At 45.5% G+C, this 18676-nt stretch overlaps 1 protein-coding gene across 2 annotated transcripts in view; it reads right to left on the reverse strand.

Moving 5' to 3' along the window:
- Positions 1–2637: 2637 nt before the first annotated feature.
- The window catches only part of BST1 (bone marrow stromal cell antigen 1), a 30565-nt gene continuing 14526 nt past the window's right edge, over positions 2638–18676 (reverse strand). Inside the window, exons 6-9 of one of the 2 annotated variants that reach the window (XM_043906148.1) lie at positions 18173–18265; positions 16336–16422; positions 12142–12201; positions 2638–3804 (exon numbers count right to left, since the gene is read on the reverse strand). In XM_043906148.1, the coding sequence (XP_043762083.1) occupies positions 3705–3804; positions 12142–12201; positions 16336–16422; positions 18173–18265 (340 nt within the window). In that variant the 3' untranslated portion in view covers positions 2638–3704. Of the gene's footprint in view, positions 3805–7149; positions 7292–12141; positions 12202–16335; positions 16423–18172; positions 18266–18676 lie in introns of those variants that run through there. The other variant, XM_043906149.1, reaches the window with a different exon arrangement.

The raw sequence follows: 18676 nt of genomic DNA on the forward strand, positions 1-18676 counted from the left end.
ACTACACAGAAGGTTTTCTTTCTTCCTTCTTTCTTTCTTTCCTTTTGTCTCTTTCTTCTATAAAACTTTGGTCAGATGTATTCTCTGGAGCTAAAGTAAGACATCCATAACCTGGTATTTCATGACAAAGGATACATGCATTCAACATTTCTATAAAAAGAAAAAAACACCCCAAGATTCAACCATCCATACCAGGCTTCTCCAAAACCCACGGAGCCTCAGCTATGGAAAGCAAGAAAACACCTTGATGCTGGTAATTCCACACGCTCACCTGCAAACCTGGAAGGATTCGAGCTGTAAGTCTAATTCCCACCTACAGGGCTCAGGTGGTCTGAATAGTGGTCCAACAATGTCTGCTCTGGGAAGGAGTGATAGAAGGCGTGTTACCCTGAAAAGTGTCCTTAAGTGTGCTGAGGTGAGGAGGACAGATGCAAGTGTAGAAAAAAGGGGAGCCCAGTTTAAGACAAGAGAGATTATTTCTCGTGTCAAAGTATAAGGGAGAAGCAAAAACATAAACAGTAGGTGGAATGTAGGGCTGGAGATCTAAGAAGACTAAGAAAGTGGAAACAAGAAGGGAGAGTGAGTTCAGAGGTTTCTGGAACAGAATCCAAGATTTTGGTTTGTTTGTTTTGCTTTTTAACATTCCTGGGGACTCATTTAGTGCAGCAGATGGGAAGGCACACCAACTCGAGTCAGTCCACCTAGCTGTAACACTTCCCCTCCATGACTAGCTGGGCGACCTTGAAAAAAGTGATTTAACCTTATCAAGCCTTGATTTTTCCATCTGCAAAGATTAGACAGTAATGGGGATGAGATACTATGAGAGAGTAATGAGGAGAGTAGTGAGAATTATATGAATTATTAAAGTAGATAACAATTGTGAGGCTATCACAGCTAATGCCATGGCAGGCAGCCTAGATTAGGAGTAGGCCTGGTTTCCCAGGGTAACATAATAATCAGGCCTCCTGGAGCCAGCCAATCAACATATGCCTAGCCAGAGAAAAGGGAACCTATCAGGGGAAAGCTGAAAGCCCCACGTTGGGCCAACAAAAATCACCTTGCAACTGTGTAACCAATCAGCTTGCGCCAACTACCCACTGTGTAACCAATCCGATTGCACCAACTACCTGCTGCTTATTTTGAGCTAATAAATACCCGAGAGAACTGGGGCTCTTGGCCTTTCGTCCTCACACACCTGGTGAGGGCGGGAGGCCCTGGCTCCAGTCAGTAATAAATTCCCCTATTGCGAGTTGCATTGTTTCGAGGAGTCTTCTTTCCCGACCGGGGACTCGGACTACGGGCAGAACAACAATGACTGGTTTTTGGTAAGAATTCAAGAAATACTAGGCATGGTGATGGTGGTGATATTGAAGCTTACGAAGACGGTGATGATGATGGTGATAAAGCTGACTGATATTGATCGTCAAGGAACCTGGCCTCTCCTGAACCCTGGAGAGAGCACAATGGGGAGGGGTGGATGAGGGTGTGGACCCCACGAGAGAGGGGTAGTGGTGGGCGATGAGGAGGAGCCAGGGGAGAAAGAGACGGGCAGCACAGGGAGCTGACTAGGAGACCTGCGATCATTGCCAGTGAGACAGGCCCGGGGCAGCATCTCAGCTGCTCTCTAGAGACGCACGAGGTTGAACTGTAAACACATGTTATACACCATGACCGTCAGACTCTGGGCAAGGGTTTACAAAAAACTGGAGTGGAGTCAGGAGGAAGAGAGAGCCCTGCTCTCAGATGAGCACATTCGAGGACCAGCTCTGCCTGCGATGGGCAGTTCTTTTTCTCTCCGCAGGGTTACAGGAAATGACAGAAAGTGAAAGCTCCCGTTACCACTTGCGGGCACCGGGGCATCAAATTACGCTGGTTCTCACATCTGAACCTCCCACACCCGATCTCTGCGAAAAAAATAAGGAGCAAGAACAGAGAAGTGTTCGTGACAACTTCTGGTTTTGTTTTCCTCTTCTGGAAATGTGTTTTGCGTTAAATGACCAGACACACAAGCGGGTTTATTTTTCTTTTCCTGATTAGAAAAGGGATGTGAGCTTATTAGAGAAAATTTGGAAAACACAAAAGGTCAAAGGTCAAGAATAGGAATCACTGAAAAGACCATTCTGCAGCGGTTACTGCTCTGCATTTGGGCTTCTTTTCGATCCTTGGGTCGGGAAGATCCTCTGGAGAAGGAAATGGCAACCCACTCCAGTGTTCTTGCGTGGAGAATTCCACGGACAGAGGAGCCTGACAGGCTACAGTCCATGGGGTTGCAAAGAGTCAGACACGACTGAGCGACTAACGCTTCCTTTCGTTCATCTTGCTGTTCGGTTCCTAAGTCGTGCCTATTTGTGACCACGGACTGCAGACACCAGGCTCCCCTGCCTCTCACCATCTCCAGGAGTTTGCTCAAATTCATGTCGAGGCGGTGACGCCATCCAACCATCTCATCCTCCGTCGCCCCCTTCTCCTCCTGCCTTCAATCTTTCCCAGCATCAGGGTCTTTTCCAGTGAGTCGGCTCTTTGCATCAGGTGGCCAAAGTATTGGAGCTTCAGCTTCTGCATCAGTCCTTCTAGTGAATATTCAGGATTGATTGGTCTGATTCACTCATTTAAGTATGAATAGGTAATACACAGACATTGATGTGTTACATTTGTATTTTATTTGACAAATGGATCATATGAGAAACAATTTTATGTCCTACGTCTTACACTTATCATTGACATTTTTTATATGGCATGAAATGTTCTTTGAAAATAATTTATATACAATGAAATGACTCCTTTGCAGGCAATTCTGAAAAAAACTGGAAGGAGAGTTGACAAACACATAGATTCCTGTTACCACCACCACCACAGGCAAGACCCAGAACCATCTGTCACTCCCACTAAAGCCCCTGCAGGGCTCCTTTTTAGTTAGTGCCCTCTCAGGTCTTAACGCTGAGGCTGAAAAGTACTCCATTCCTATAATTTTGTTTTTTTCAGAATGTCCTGTAAATAGAATTATATAGTACGTAGCCTTTTGGTCTGGCTTCTTTCGCTTGGCACAATGCAATTGAGACTCACTCACACAGCTTCATTTATCCATAGCTGGTCACTTTTACTGCTGCGTAGTATTCCACCGTACCAAGGTTAGCACCTCCATTCACTGGATGAAGGACAGCTGGACTGATAAGTGTAACTTTTCTTATTTGAATGATAGCCCATCCTACAGATATAGTAAACCATATGCAAAGAGTTCCCTATTATTAGAATTTTTAGTTCCCCCTCATTATAAATAACCATTAAATGGACATCTTCATACATAGCTCTTTGCCTGCCAAACATCTTTGAATATGAAGATTCAACAAACAGGCAGTATGCCCTGCTGGTGGTATAAGAATATATGAAAATATGTACACAGTTGTACTAAAATTTTCTTAAAATGTTTGCTTACGTAAAAGACAGTCTGTGTCTCAGTGCGTTGTATTATGAAAATAAGAAAATAATAACTAACTTTGTTCTAATGCAGTTGTTTTTAACCAGCTAAATAGAACTAGATATTGCTGAAATCCTGAGCATGTATATCACTCACAATCATTTCAGAACATTGCTCTCCCAGCAGGAAGCTTCTTTAGACAACGGAACCACTTGATGTATACAGAACAAGGATGACTGGGCAAGGGCAGGTCTGCGGGCCACTTAGGGCAGCAAAACTGAGTTTCTAGTTACATCTGAGCAACTGAAGTGAACACTGCTAAGAGAGGAAAGATGAAGTAGGCACCTTGTTCTGCATAAAAGGCTTCCCTTTGAGTAGATGCTGCTGCCCTGCAAATTAAAAAGAAAACAGAAAAAAAAAAAAGTCAGTATTGATGGGTGACACCTACTTTTGAAAATACACGTGCACCCTACAGGAAACTCTAAATAGTACAGAAAGGGACTGCCCCGGTGGTCCAGTGGTTAAGAATCCGCCTGCCAGCGCAGGGGACACAGGTTGGATCCCTGCTCCGGGAAGATCCCACATGCCGTGGGGCAGCTATGACCGTGAGCCACAACCACTGAAGCCTGAGCGCCACAGCTGGAGAGTGATCCCCCTTCTCCACAACTAGGGAAAGCCCACGCACAGCAGGAAGACCCAGCAGAGCCAAAAATAATAAACAAATTCAAGATAAATAAATAGCACAGAAATTCACAAAGTGAAAAGTAAAAGCTCCTTTGTTGTTCAGTCCCTAAGTCATGTCCGACTCTTTGCGACCCCATGGACTGGGGCCCGCCAGGCTCCTCTGTCCAGCGGATTCTCCAGGCAAGAATCCTGGAGTGGGTTGCCATGCCCTCCTCCAGGGGATCTTCCCCACCCAGGCCTCCCTATTCCCACTTTGCATAGAGATAATTCTTGATAGTTTGAGCTGTCCTCTCAGGACACTCCCACATGCATGCACATATATTAACACATCCTTTCATCTAAGCACAAATGGAATCTACAGTTTGCTTCTTCACCCAACACGACATCTTGGACATGCTTCCATACTGGTACCTATGGAAGTACTCATCCTTCCTCCTGGGTGAATTCTGACTGTACGGATGCACCATAAAGTTACCCAAGTTCAGTAATATCTACTGATGGGTATTACTCCATTAGAGTTTAACTGGTGATGAAAAACCAGTTATGACGTAAAGACATTGAGAGAGGCTCTGGCCAAAATCAGGATTGTGGCCATAGTGATTAGGATCTGACCTCCAGATTTTTAAAAACAGAACTAATGAATTCCTTGAAAGCAATCAAAGATAACGTTTTTAAAATTATGAGACAATCTGACGTCTTTATTCCCTGGCTCTACTACTAGTGGCTTACTGTTGCTTACTCCACGTGAGGGCTGACCACCCCTTTTTCCGCTGAAGGAATCTCCAGCAGTCCACAAAAGAGTACTATGGCTCCGCCTGCTGGACATTTTCTATAACTGCAACCTGATTCAGTTCCTCTTCTAGACTTCGTTCATTCAAAACTGATTAGTTTTTGCTTTTAAATAATTAACCTATTAAGACAGAGATAAACTTATTCTTACTTTTTAAGAAAATAAAATAATACAGAACTAAGCACAGTAGTAGTGGGTCTCCTGTCACCTTTTCCCAGTTCTCACTCCCTTCCCTAGAAGGAATAATCACTGTTAGTTTATCATCTCAGATCCATTTCTACCATTTACATTCTATATCATGCACAAACAGAAATATAGTTTTGTTTTCTTTCACTTTACATGTTTGGGTCCACGTTCTCCGCACTGACTTGTCACACGTTTAGCTTAAGCTTTTCAGGCCAAAGTGGGGTTGTGCTTGAGGACAGCATTTATGCAGAGGGAAAAACACATTACTTGCAGTTACTTTGGTTTTAAAAATTAATTCTAGCTATTAAATTAATAAATTCAAAATCTTGACTTTCCCATACACTTTTTCTATTTAATTTATGAATAGTCTTGTTCTAATTTAAAAGCCAAATGAACTCTGATAATAACTTCTAAGGGGACTTCAAAAATTATTCTAATTCCCAGGACATTTTAAGCTCAAGTTATTTTAGGTTAGATTATTTTAAACTTACATTTTAAAATATTACATTTTCTTTATAAAATATTGTTAAGTGACTTCAAGTGAGCATAATCTTCTCAAATACTTGATGCTAGTAAATTTAACAAATGTATAAACTTTAATCTTAATTCTCTTAAACATTCCAGTACTGATTTAAAGAAGGGGGGAGCCTGGCATGCTGCAGTCCATGGGGCCACAAAGAGTCAGAGACAACTTAGCAAATGAAAAGAAACAACGACTGATTTAAAAAAGTAAAAGTCTCTTATAACTTTCAACTAAAAATCCTAGGTCTACGCCCAGGTGGGATGCATGAGACAAGTGCTCAGGGCTGGTGCACTGGGAAGACCCAGAGGGATGGGATGGAGAGGGAGGTGGGAGGGGGGATCAGGATGGGGAACACGTGTAAATCCATGGCTGATTCATGTCAGTGTATGGCAAAAACCACTACAATATTGTAAAGTAATTAGCCTCCAACTAATAAAAATAAATGAAAAAAAAGGGAAAAAAAAATCAGTTATTTAAAAGTTAAATTTATATTGATATCGCAGGGCTATTCCAAGAGTTATTCTTACATGCCAAATCCTCTAAAATGTTATAAATAAGTTAAATATCAGAAAAATACAGATTGTTACTAAACTTACCACAAAAGTAATATAAGTTGGCTTTATATCAACAACTGCTCGTTAGATTCTGAATTTCTTCAGATGAAAAGTCCTTTTCTCCACTATTCCTAAGCAAGTGAAATTTGCTCTCCTACCTCTGTGACCTAGGGCCAGGCCAGAGTAGGGGAATACATTTTGAACAGTAAACTGGGGCCAAGATGAGAAATCTGATTTTCTCCTTCAAACCCTGCCTGACACAGCACGCCCTTATGTCAGTAACACGAATATGTCTGCTTCCTCGTAGCCTCACCAATCCTGCAGATTATCCACTATCCACTGAATTTTTGGCCATTAACTTATAAGTCAATAAGATTGTTTACTCCACATTTCTTACTTTAGTTGTTTGTGAGAATTTTTCCGTATTGTTACACGGTTTTCCACCACCCCCAGCTTTATGGAGGTATAACTGACATAAACCATCTACTCTTTCTCTAACTTGTTTTTTAAACAGACGCCCGCGTGTGTTACAGACTTTGCTGCAGCACCTCTACTGCGCCCATGCGCCCAGGGCGCGTGCTCCTCGGCAAGAAGAGCCCCACAGCAAGTCCTGCTCGCCGCAACCAGAGCAGCCCAGGCGCAGTGACAAAGACCCAGTGCAGCCAAGAAGCTGGTTAATTAATTAAAAATATATTTTTAAAGTGCACCACTGGGAAGATCCCCTGGAGAAGGAAATGGTAACCCACTCCAGCACTCTTGCCTGGGAAATCCCAAGGACAGAGAAGCCTGGTGGGCTACAGTCCATGGGGCTGAGGACAGCTGGACACGGGCTGTCTGTGCTAGGATTCCAGTCTCTGCTTCCGTGACCACAAGGCCTTCGGCTCCTCTTGAACCAAGCCTCCTCTGACTCCCTCTTGTCAGGACACTTACATTACACACAAGGCCCACCGGGACAGTTCAGAACTATCTCCCCATCTCCAGATCCTTACGTTCTTACATCTGCAAAGCCCCTTTTGTAACATAAAGTAAAATCCACTCATTCCAGGGATTAGGACCTACACATCTTTAGATGCATGACTCGGCCCAACACAGTGCGTAGATTCAGGAGTCCAGTTTGGGATGCGCTGCCTTTGAGATAGCTATTAAGCAGAGAAAGGAGGGTGGATTTCATTCTCAGGAGAGGAAAGTGAAGACCCAGGCCCTCGTTTATTCTTTCCCTTCCTGTGAGAGGCCTCAAAAACACGCATGCCTAATTCCCAGGGAGTGACGAGCAGAGCACTGCAGGGTGGGCCTTAACCTCGCCAGCCACGCCAGGGACACGTGCAGGTTCTGATCATGTGAAACTCCTGTTTCCTCCATTGCCGTTCCATTCACGGTAGTGTGTATACAACTCAATCCCAATTTCCCCATTCATTCCCCCCGCCTTCCCCCACCATGTCCACACACGTCCATTCTCTGCATCTGTGTCTCTAATCCTGCCCTGCAAAGGGGTTCATCTGTACTGTTTTTCTAGATTCCACAATATATGCACTAAAATACGATATTTGTTTTTCTCTTTTTGACTTATGGTCAAGAAGTACATGAAAACATGCTCAACATCACTGATTGTTAGAGAAATGCAGATCAAAACTACAATGAGGTATCACTTCACACCAGTCAGAAGGGCCATCATCAAAAAACCTACAAACAATAAATGCTGGCAAGGGTGTGGAGAAAAGGGAACCCTCTTGCACTGTTGGTGGGAATGCAAACGAGTACAGCCACTATGGAAGATGGTATGAAGATTCCTTTAAAAACTAGGAATAAAACTACCAGATGATCCAGCAAGCCCACTATTGGGCACATACCACAATTCTAAAAGACACATGCAACCCAATGGTCACTACAGCACTATTTACAATAGCTAGGCCATGGAAGCAACCTAGACACCCATTGACAGATGAATAGAAAAAGAAGTTCTGTTACATATATACAATAAAATATTACTCAGTCATGAAAAAGAAGGCATTTGAGTCAGTTCTAATGAGGTGGATGAACCTAGAGCCTATTACACAGAGTGAAGTAAGTCAGAAAGAGAAAAATGACTATCATATATTAACACATATGTATGAAATTTAGAAAGATGGTACTGAGGAACCTATTTGCAGGACAGCATGGATATGCAGACACAGTGAAGAGACTTGTGGTATGACAAAACCCACTGAAAAAATAAATAAATAAATAAAGACTATAAATAAAAAAAAAAAAAAAGGAAGGAAAAAAAAAAAAAAGAGACTTGTGGACACAGCAGGGAAGGGGAGGGGGGACGAACCGGGAGGGTGGCACGGAAACAGATGCATCAGCAGAGGTAAGACAGACAGCCAGCAGGAACTTACTATATGAGGAGCTCACATCCGGGGCTCTGCGACCACCTGGAGGTGTGCGATGGGGTGGGAGGTGGGACGGAGGCTCAAGAGGGCGGGGACATACGTATATCTATGGCTGATTCACACTGACGTACGGCAGGAATCAACGCAATATTGTAAAGCAATTATCTTCCAATTAAAAATAAGTAACTTTTCTGAAAAGGCAAGTAAATAAATGAAAATAAGACCGAATAAAAAACAAACAGATGAACAAACTCACATCTGTGTCTGGTAACATAGGTGTGTACTGAGATGTTTGGGCAGAAATGGACCAAAATGCTGACAGAAATTACTTAGAGGAAATGGGAGTAGAGGAAAAGAAATCATCTTGTCCATTAGCAGATGAATGGATAAGGAAGTTGTGGTACATATACACAATGGAATATTACTCAGCTATAAAAAAAGAATGCATTTGAGTCAGTTCCAGTGAGGTGGATGAAACTGGAGCCTATTATACAGAGTGAAGTAAGTCAGAAAGAGAAACACCAATACAATATATTAATGCATACATATGGAATTTAGAAAGACGGCAACGACAACCCTGTATTCAAGACAGCAAGAGACACAGATGTAAAGAACAGACTTTTGGACTCTGGGAGAAGGCGAGGGTGGGACAATATGGGAGAAGAGCACTGAAACATGTGTATTACCATATGTAAAATAGATGCCCAGTGCAAGTTCATGGCATGAAGGAGGGCACTCAAAGCTGGTGCTCTGGGACAACCCAGAGGGATGGGGTGCGGAGGGAGGTGGGAGGCAGGTCAGGACACCTGTACACCCACGGCTGATTCATGTTGATGTATGGCAAAATGACCACAATATTGTAATTAGCCTCCAATTAAAATAAATTGTGAGAGTTGGACTGTGAAGAATGCTGAGCGCCAAAGAATTGATGCTTTTGAACTGTGGTGTTGGAGATGACTCTTGAGAGTCTCTTGGACTGCAAGGAGATCCAACCAGTCCATCCTAAAGGAAATCAGTCCTGGGTGTTCACTGGAAAGACTGATGCTGAGGCTGAAACTCCAATACTTTGGCCACCTCATGCGAAGAGTTGACTCATTGAAAAAGACCCTGATGCTGGGAGGGATTGGGGGCAGGAGGAGAAGGAGATGACACAGGATGAGATGGCTGGATGGCATCACCAACTCAATGGACATGAGTTTGGGTGGACTCCAGGAGTTGGTGATGGACAGGGAGGCCTGGCGTGCTGCGATTCATGGGGTTGGAAAGAGTCAGACACGACTAAGCAACTGAACTGAACTGAAAATAAATTAATTTTAAAAAAAGAAATCATCATCTTCACTGTTAATAATAGACTTCCCTGGTGGCTCAGACGGTAAAGCGGGAGATCCGGGTTCGATCCCTAGGTCGGGAAGATCTCCTGGAGAAGGAAATGGCAACCCACTCCAGTATTCTTGCCTGGGAAATCCCATGGACAGAGGGGCCTCTCAGACTGCAATCCATGGGGTTGCAAAGAGTCGGACACGACAGAGCGACTTCACTTTCACTTTTGGAAGCGGTCTACTTGGCCACCCATGGGTAATGGGCTAAATCATGATATGTGCCACTGCTATATTTAAAGTGGAACCAAAAAAAAAAAAAAGTGGAACCAACAAAGACCTGCTGAATAGCACATGGAACTCTACTCAGCTTTATGTGGCAGCCGGGATGGGAGGGGGGCTTGGGGGAGAATGGATACATGCATCTGTGAGGTCGAGTCCCTTTGGTGTCCCCCCGAAACTATCACAACGTTGTTAATAGGCTATACTCCAAACAAAGAGAGAGTATCTCCCGTGTTAAAAAGAAAAAAAAGAATCATGACATACATACAATAGAATACTACAGGAAGGGGGATGACATTAAGATACCAATATGTGAAAACAGCAAGCTGCAGGGTCCTGTGTCTACCATCATTTGTATGAAATGAAAAAGAGAAACGTGTCTGTATCTGTGTGTTTGTGTGTTCTAACAAACACAGAATATTCTAGAAGGGCACAAAAGAAACTAGAAACAGTAATTGCCTCTGGGTAAGGAAATTGGGCTTCCCAGCTGGCGCAGTGGTAAAGAATCCGGCTGCCGATGCAAGAGACGCAAGCGATGCGGGTTCCATGCCTGGGTCAGGAAGCTCCCCTGGAGAAGGAAATAGCAACCCACTCCAGTATTCTTGCCTGGGAAATCCCATGGACAGAGGAGCCTGGTGGGCTACATAGGGTCGTGAAGAGTCGGACCCAACTGAGCACACACACCCACACACAGAAACTGAGTAACCAGAAACAGAGGAAGAAAGAGTTTTCACTTTTTCTGCCCTTTTGTAATTTTGAATTTCATCCTATGCACATGCATCATCGTTTCAAAAAGTCTAATATTTTTTGTGTGTGTGTATTTTTTTTAAATTTTTTCATTTATTTTTATTAGTTGAAGGCTAATTACTTTACAAATTGTAGTGGTTTTTGCCATACATTGACATGAATCAATATGATTTTAAAACATATCAGGATTAAGAAACGTGAAACTTTGTCAAGGGAAACCTCACCCCTAAAATGGAGTCAGGAGGCCAGAAGGGGGCGCTCTCAGGCAGGGCCAGGCACAACAATTACAGAAGAATTGTCAACTACAGACCTCAAAAGAAGAACCATGGACAGGAGCAAAACAGTTAGAGGCCACAGCAGGAAAGACGTGCACACCGTCTTCTGTAAGGAACTGACTACCCCGGCAACTCAGCCAAAGAGAGACTGTCATCACCTTTTCTCTGACGGACCCTCATTCAAAACACCCCTTCCCAGCTTCCTCCTTCTCTATAAAATAACACCCCTCTCCTTCATTTGCTGGGCCTCCCTTGCGGCTCAGCTGGTAAAGAATCCGCCTGCAATGTGGGAGACCTGGGTTCGATCCCTGGGTTGGGAAGATCCCCTGGAGAAGGGAAAGGCTACCACTCTAGTATTGCCTGTAGTTTTTGCTATAGCTTGCTTGTCCCAAACTGCAATTCTTCTACTAGTCCCAAATAAATGCACTTTCTTTAAAAAAAAAAAAAAAAAAGGTTTTTTTGGTGTGGACCATTTTTCAAGTCTTTATTGAATTTGTTATAACATTGCTTCGGTTGCACGTTTTGGTTTTTAAGCCACGAAGCAAGGGGGGACTCTTAACCCCCCAGCCAAGGATCGAACCCACACCTTTTGCATTGGAAGCCAAAGTCTTAACCACTGGACCACCAGGGAGGTCCCCCCAAATAAACCCACTTTTGCTGGTAAAATAGCTTTCATTTCTGAGGTCCACAGAAGTAAATATTAAAAGGTGGTCCTGCCACCCCAGGTCCAGCCTTCGTGCTGCAGCTGGTGCAGCCGGACTGGACTTGCTCCCATGGGACATGCGGGGGTCAGCTGAGCTGCACGGATGCTCAGCAAACCTTCACTGACCCAGCAGCGCAGAGATGGACAGCAGGGCAGTGCACAAGTTCCAACCTTACTCTGCAGCCGGGCATTTCAGGGAGTGGGCATAAAATGACACTGTGATCCACCAGCGTCCTTTGAATAGCAAGGGCTGGCTATCTTCAGGAAGCAAGGAAGTTAGGTTAAACATTTACTTACGAACTTAAGGCACAGTCAGGATGAGTGCTGTGTTCCAGACACTGTAAGAGCTTCACTGGTCTGCAAAATGAAAAGAAGTAATATTTAAGGGATGAGTCAAGTGACTTTCCTTCATCATACGTTTATGAGGAACCTGCAACGTACTGGAGATACAAAGTCTCTGACCTTGAAGGACACAGTTTCTTTTCAAAAATATTAGCTGGCATTTGTTGAGCACTTACTATGTACCAGAAAATCTGATTATGTATTAAATATCTCACATAGATGATGTCATTCCCTCCTTACAACAACTGACCAAAGCAGGTACTAAGGAGATCAAACCAATCAATCCTAAAGCAAATTAATCCTGAATATTCACTGGAAGGACTGATGCTGAAGCTGAAGCTCCAATGCTTTGACCACCTGATACGAAGAGCCAACTCATTGGAAAAGACCCTGATGCTGGGAAAGACTGCAGGCAGGAGGAGAAGAGGGTGGCAGGGGATGAGATAGTTAGACAGCATCACAGACTCAGGGGATATGAATTTGTGCGAACTTTGGGAGATGGTGATGGACAGGGAAGCCTGGCGTGGTGCAGTCCGTGGGGCTGCAAAGAGTCCAACACACCTGAGCAGCTGGACTGCAACAAATTGTTATCTGCGATCTACAGCCGAGAAGGCCGTCCAGGGGAACGTGCCCAAGTTCTTCTCACAGTGTGAGTTGAGGAGCTGAACTTGAACCTCCCCTCCAAAGCCTGGGCATGGACCACTTCTGTAAAGACGTACAACTTTGCTTGGAAAATCTGTCGATAAGAACTTTAGGCAGAAGGTTGAACTTGAAGCATGTGGGTGATGGCTCGTGCCTCAGCTTCAGGGAAGAAAGCTAACTGCTTGCACCGTATGGCTGAAGGAGGAAACAGAACAGGCTCTATCTTGAAAGCAGGACTCCATCCTGGGCCGGACTGTGGACTTGGAGCTCTATGCCCTGAATCTATGGAAATGAGAGACCAACTGGAAAACCAGGCCCCCAGAAGGAAGAGCCCCAGGGCTCTCCGTCACCTAGAAGAATACCCTGATTGTCTGCCTAACGGAATAGAACCATACATTCTATTATGCTTATTGGGTATGACCACAGGCCTATAGATAATTGTCCACTGTTAACTAACTAGACTTAAGGCACATGAATCACGGGTTAACTTTGATTGTATCTTTCTTTTCCTTTGTTCAGACGAGCTTCAGGGAATTTGGGGAGGTGGGTCTGTGCACGTACACTTAGGGTGTGTAAGGTTTTCACAGAACTGGTCGGGGTCCCTGGCTGAGAGGAGACCCTGCCTGGGGCCCGCGGTGTAATAACTGCACTCCACCGTCTGCACCGTCCTCCTGAGTGAGTTTGTTTCCCAGACCGCGTGGCTACCACCAGGCGAGAGGATGTGGGTTCCAGGAGAGCCAGGAGGAAGGGAACAGTAGCGGTGAAGACGGGAGCCTGGTGGCAGTGAGAGGCAGCGAGGAGAGGCTGTCAGCCATCACAGGGCGCCTGGACGGCACTTGGGAAGAACAGGAATGCATTCTGTCTATGGCATGCTACGTGACCCACCCCAGGACTCTCTAGGCCTCAGTGGACACCGTTCAGATACATTTTACTTTTTAAACAAGAGTAGTCTATTATTGGATTTCCCTGGCAGGCCACTGGTTGCAAATCCGCCTGCCAATGCAGGGGGCATGGGTTCGATCCCTGGTCTCAGAAGATTCCACATGGTGCAGGGCTACTAAGCCAGAGCACCCCAACTGCTGAGCCTGCGCTCTGGAGCCCGTGTTTGACAAAGGAAGCCCCAGCACCGCAACTAGAGAGCAATGCCCTGCTGGCTGCAACGAGAGAAAGCCGCCTCACAGCAGCAAAGATCCAGCACTGCCAAAAAATAATTAATAATTTTTAAAAAGTAGCTTGGTATTGCTGTCATGCCTCCCCGCTTCTCCCACCAGAATGCACTGAGTTTCACGGAGTGTGGGTCAATACAGTGCAAAGCAGAAAACAGGAGACGAGAGGCTGTGAACAAAGACCTTGCCGAAATCTGCAAGACTTGGGGAGAAAGTTCGACCACCGTGGCACAGAGGTCAGTGTCCCCTGAAATTTAACGGGCAGGGGATTCTCACTTACATCTGAGCTTGAGTCTGATCTGTTAACCCTGGTTGTTCACCCTGTGTTAAGCCTGTTGTTATCTCCTCCGAGCTCCCAGGAGCAATAAAACCCCAAAACACAGACAGCCCACGGGTGGTACAGAAATGCTAAGCCAGGCATGCAAGGGCAGAGCCTGGGGCCAGCTTTGGTGGGGCAACGTGACTCAGGAAAAGCAGGTTGAGACCTTGAGGCTCACAGCTGTGAGTTGGAAGGCAACCCTGGGCCCCTACTTGACCTGATGACTTGTAAAAAGACAGCCTCCTCAGGGAAGTCCCTGGGCCAAAGCAAAAGGTCATAACTGTGGGATTTTTAGCCATGCTTTTTTTTTTCCCCTATCCCTGAGCTATTTTAAATCAGAATTGCCTTTTATTTAATTTACAAAAAGCTGATGCTGTAAGAAAGGAGGAATATTAGAGTAGAAAGAAAAGGGGAAGCTTCAGGGTCACACAGTGATGGGTTCAAAACTCAGCTGTGTCAGGGAGTGGTGACCTTGGGAAACTCGCTTAACCTCTCTGATCTTTCATTTACCCATTCATGAAAAGGGGATATTTATAGAAAGCAGATATGTATTTATATAAAACAGACAAAACGAATCTATGATCTTACAAGTCCAGAGTGGTTCCTACTACAGGCAGATGGGGAGCCTGAAAGGGAGACCAAGGAGAGACCGGAGATGCTGGTAACACTCTGCCTCTTAATCCCGGTACACGTGTACAGTGACCTGGGGAAAATTCATCCAACTGGATCCTTACAGTTTCTGCTTTTTTCTGAACACAGATTATATTTCCAAAACAAGAGTATGTGCTTTGCATTGTGTTCAAAACAGGGTGATGACAACACCTAATTAACTTCAGAGTCTTCTGAGAGCGTTAGCAATAATAGACGAGGAAAACAGTCCAGCTTCAAGCTGTGGGAAAAGAATAGGCCTGTTCTCCTGGGGGGAGGCCTGAGGAGGGGGAGACCCACACTTCTGGGGGCTTTGCTCAGGTGGGAAGGTCACCAGGTCCCTTTTGAGAAGGCCAGAGGGCGGCAGGGCCAGCTGGACAGTCACCGGCGCTGGTAAAGGCTGCAGATGTAACGCGCACCCTGCCGCACTCACAAACCTTTGGGAAAGCCCCTGAGTCACTGAAGTGTTGGACTCCAACCCCTGGGGAAACAAACAGGACTGCAAACTCAGGTGCTGATACATAGGAGAAGCAGGAAGCAATAGGTAAGGAATTCCCAGGCCGGGTGAGGGCTTTCAGTCGTCCCAGAATTTGAGCCAAACTTACTTACATTTCCAAGAATCAGGAGTACCTTGAAATGATCTCTGACTACATGTATATGAAGTACCTGGCCCATAAAGTCCGTGATAAATGGTAGCTATGATGACTTTTCAGTTGGTCCACAGCCACCAAGCATCTCTCTGTAAGTATCTCAAACTCCCCTTAACACAAATCACAGGTAGTGTGGCATCCAGAGAAGCAAGGGTCACAGTCCCGGGGGGAGGTGACTCCCCATGCAGGGAAGCGAGTGAGGAGGAAACCAGACACTCACAAATGATAAAGGGCTGCGGTCCATCCTGTAAGCATCCTTAAAAACAGCTGTGGACAGTGGGGTGGGGCGGGGGGCGGGTCAGGGGGAACTCTAGCCGGAAAGCACCACCAGCACCCAGATCCAGCGACAACAGGAAGGCACAGTTCCGTGGCCTCTGGGGCTGACCTCTGAAACACTTTTCCAACAGCCCCCTGCTTCTTCTTTCAATCTACGCACTGATAACCGTTGCCGAAGGTGAAGCTCCAATACTCTGGCCACCTGATGTGAAGAGCCGACTCTTTGGAAAAGACCCTGATGCTGGGAAAGATGGAAGGCAAACAGAGAAGGGTGCGGCAGAGGATGAGAGGGTTAGACAGTGCCACAGACTTGAGGGGCGTGCATCTGAACAAGCTCCAGGAGACAGTGAAGGACACGGAAGCCTGGCCTGCTGCAGTCAGTCCATGGGGCTGCAAAGCGTCTGACACGACTGAGTGACCGAACAACGGATTACAATCCGCCACCTACGGGTAGTCATTGATACAGCTGTACTGGAAACCCATCTTGTCCAGCCTCTCTTCCAGGAGCTTCACGCTGCCTTCTCCACAGGATTCCCTGAAACGCAAACACAGACACACACACATAAAAGAAGCTGTTTCCGTGTTAATGAAAAGTTATCCTGGCCACGCGCTACTGAGATCTACTCCTCCCTGGAGAAATACGTGGCAGATTCTCTGAACCCAGCCGTGTTGCGGGCACTCGAGCCGCCGCTCCCACGTGGAGATGCTCTGAACCTTCAGTCCAGTCCAGTTCAGTTCAGTTCAGTTCAGTTCAGTTCAGTTCAGTTCAGTCGCTCAGTCGTGTCCGATTCTTTGCGATCCCATGAATCGCAGCACGCCAGACCTCCCTGTCCATCACAAACTCCCGGCGTTTACTCAAACTCATGCCCATCGAGTCGGTGATGCCATCCAGCCGTCTCATCCTCTGTCGTCCCCTTCTCCTCCTGCCCCCAATCCCTCCCAGCATCAGGGTCTTTTCCAATGTGTCAACTCTTCGCATGAGGTGGCCAAAGTATTGGAGTTTCAGCTTCAGCATCAGCCCTTCCAATGGACACCAGGTCCTTCAGGATGGACTGGTTGGATCTCCTTGCAGTCCAAGGGACTCTCAAGAGTCTTCTCCAACACCACAGTTCAAAAGCATCCATTTTTCGGTGCTCAGCTTTCTTCCAAAGCCTGCGACTCACGCACATCCATCCCCAGGCCCGCGCCAGCGCATGCGCGGTGGACTGCAGGGCGCAGCCCAGCCGCAGCGTACACGCCGCGCTGGGCTCGGGCTCCGAGCAAGCTGACTGCCCCCTTATCCAACCCACAGTGAATTAAGTCAATCTTCAGATGGAAATAGAAAATACATACAAAGTCAAAAAATATTAGAAAACTCAAATAAACAAAAGGGGGGCCTAAATCTCACATCACTGGCGATAACCGCTGCTAACATGATGATGTACATCACTTTAGACTTTTTAAACCTATTTATTCCGATGAGACTGAAAACGGAACAATCCATTTCTGCTGCTCAATGCGTGTTTAATCTGCGTTTGCCCAGGTCTGTGTGTCCACGTATGTACCTCTTTGCCATTATTTTTTTAAATTCCTGCTTGGGCTCCTTTTTACAGTCGGACCATAATTCATAAAAAGCAGTCCCCTGTTGTTAAAGGTTCAGCCCTACATTTCAGTGTCATTGACACTACATGGATACATGTACATGTATGGCTGAGCCCCTTCGCTGTTCAGCTGAAACTATCACAACACGTAATCGGCTATGTACCCCAATACAAAATAAAAAGTTTAAAAAAAAAAAGGATGACTTCAAGCTTGCACTGATATCTGAGCTGATGCAACCATTGAGCCAGTGGTTTCCCAGAAAAGTATGGATCTTAAAAGCTTTCTCAGCCAGTTATCTGAGACCCAGTTATGAAATTGGTTGTTCTCTGAAAAGAATGTCTTCATTACATAGTCCATGAGTCCATTCTGAGAACTCCTGGTGAGGTTTTCGGACTTCCAATGACAGAGAGAAAAAACTGGCTTTGTCTCACACCAATGCATGAGGCCCTCTCCTATCCGACACTGCCCTGGTCACTCAGAAAGCCTAAGAGGAGTCTCTGGATAAAGGAGGCTTTCTCTCTGGGCTCCGGACTGACTCGTGGCATTTCCAGAAAGTCAAGCCTTTGCCTTTCTCTGCCCACCACACTATAAACAGAGAAGACAGTGGCTTCCCCAGAAACATACATGTAACTCAGACCAGATCATATCACATCCAAGAAAAGCATGTTTGTACCATGACCATCACCGGTAGCACTATAACTTACACCTTGGGTCCTCTGATTTCATGCATCACCCAGATCTCAATTCGTGTGATTTTATCCTTCTGTAGGTAGGGAATTTCAAAATCTGCAAAAAAACTGAGAAACATGTTTTGTCAAGTCCTAAAGCAATATGACACTGTTCCTATATCATTGTTAGTTGATTTACACATTACTTTTAACACTCTTGGGGGTTGTTGTTGTTGGTGATTTTGTTGCTACATCTTGCAACCTCATGCACTGTAGCCCACCAGGCTCCTGTGTCCATGGGATTCTCCAGGCAAGAATACTGGAGTGGATTGCCATTTCCTTCTCCAGGGGATCTTCCTGACTCAAGGATCAAACCTGCGTCTCCTTCATTGGCAGGTGGATTTTTTACCACAGAGCCGCTAAGGAAGCCCTTTGGGGGTTACTTTTTAGCTTTAATTTTTAGGTTACTTATTGCATTCATGCATTCAGCTGTTAGTGGTATAAAGGTATGGACATGGCTCTGATGTCCAGGTCATTCAA

Source organism: Cervus elaphus, chromosome 6, assembly GCF_910594005.1.
Source record: "Cervus elaphus chromosome 6, mCerEla1.1, whole genome shotgun sequence".
Taxonomy (NCBI): domain Eukaryota; kingdom Metazoa; phylum Chordata; class Mammalia; order Artiodactyla; family Cervidae; genus Cervus; species Cervus elaphus.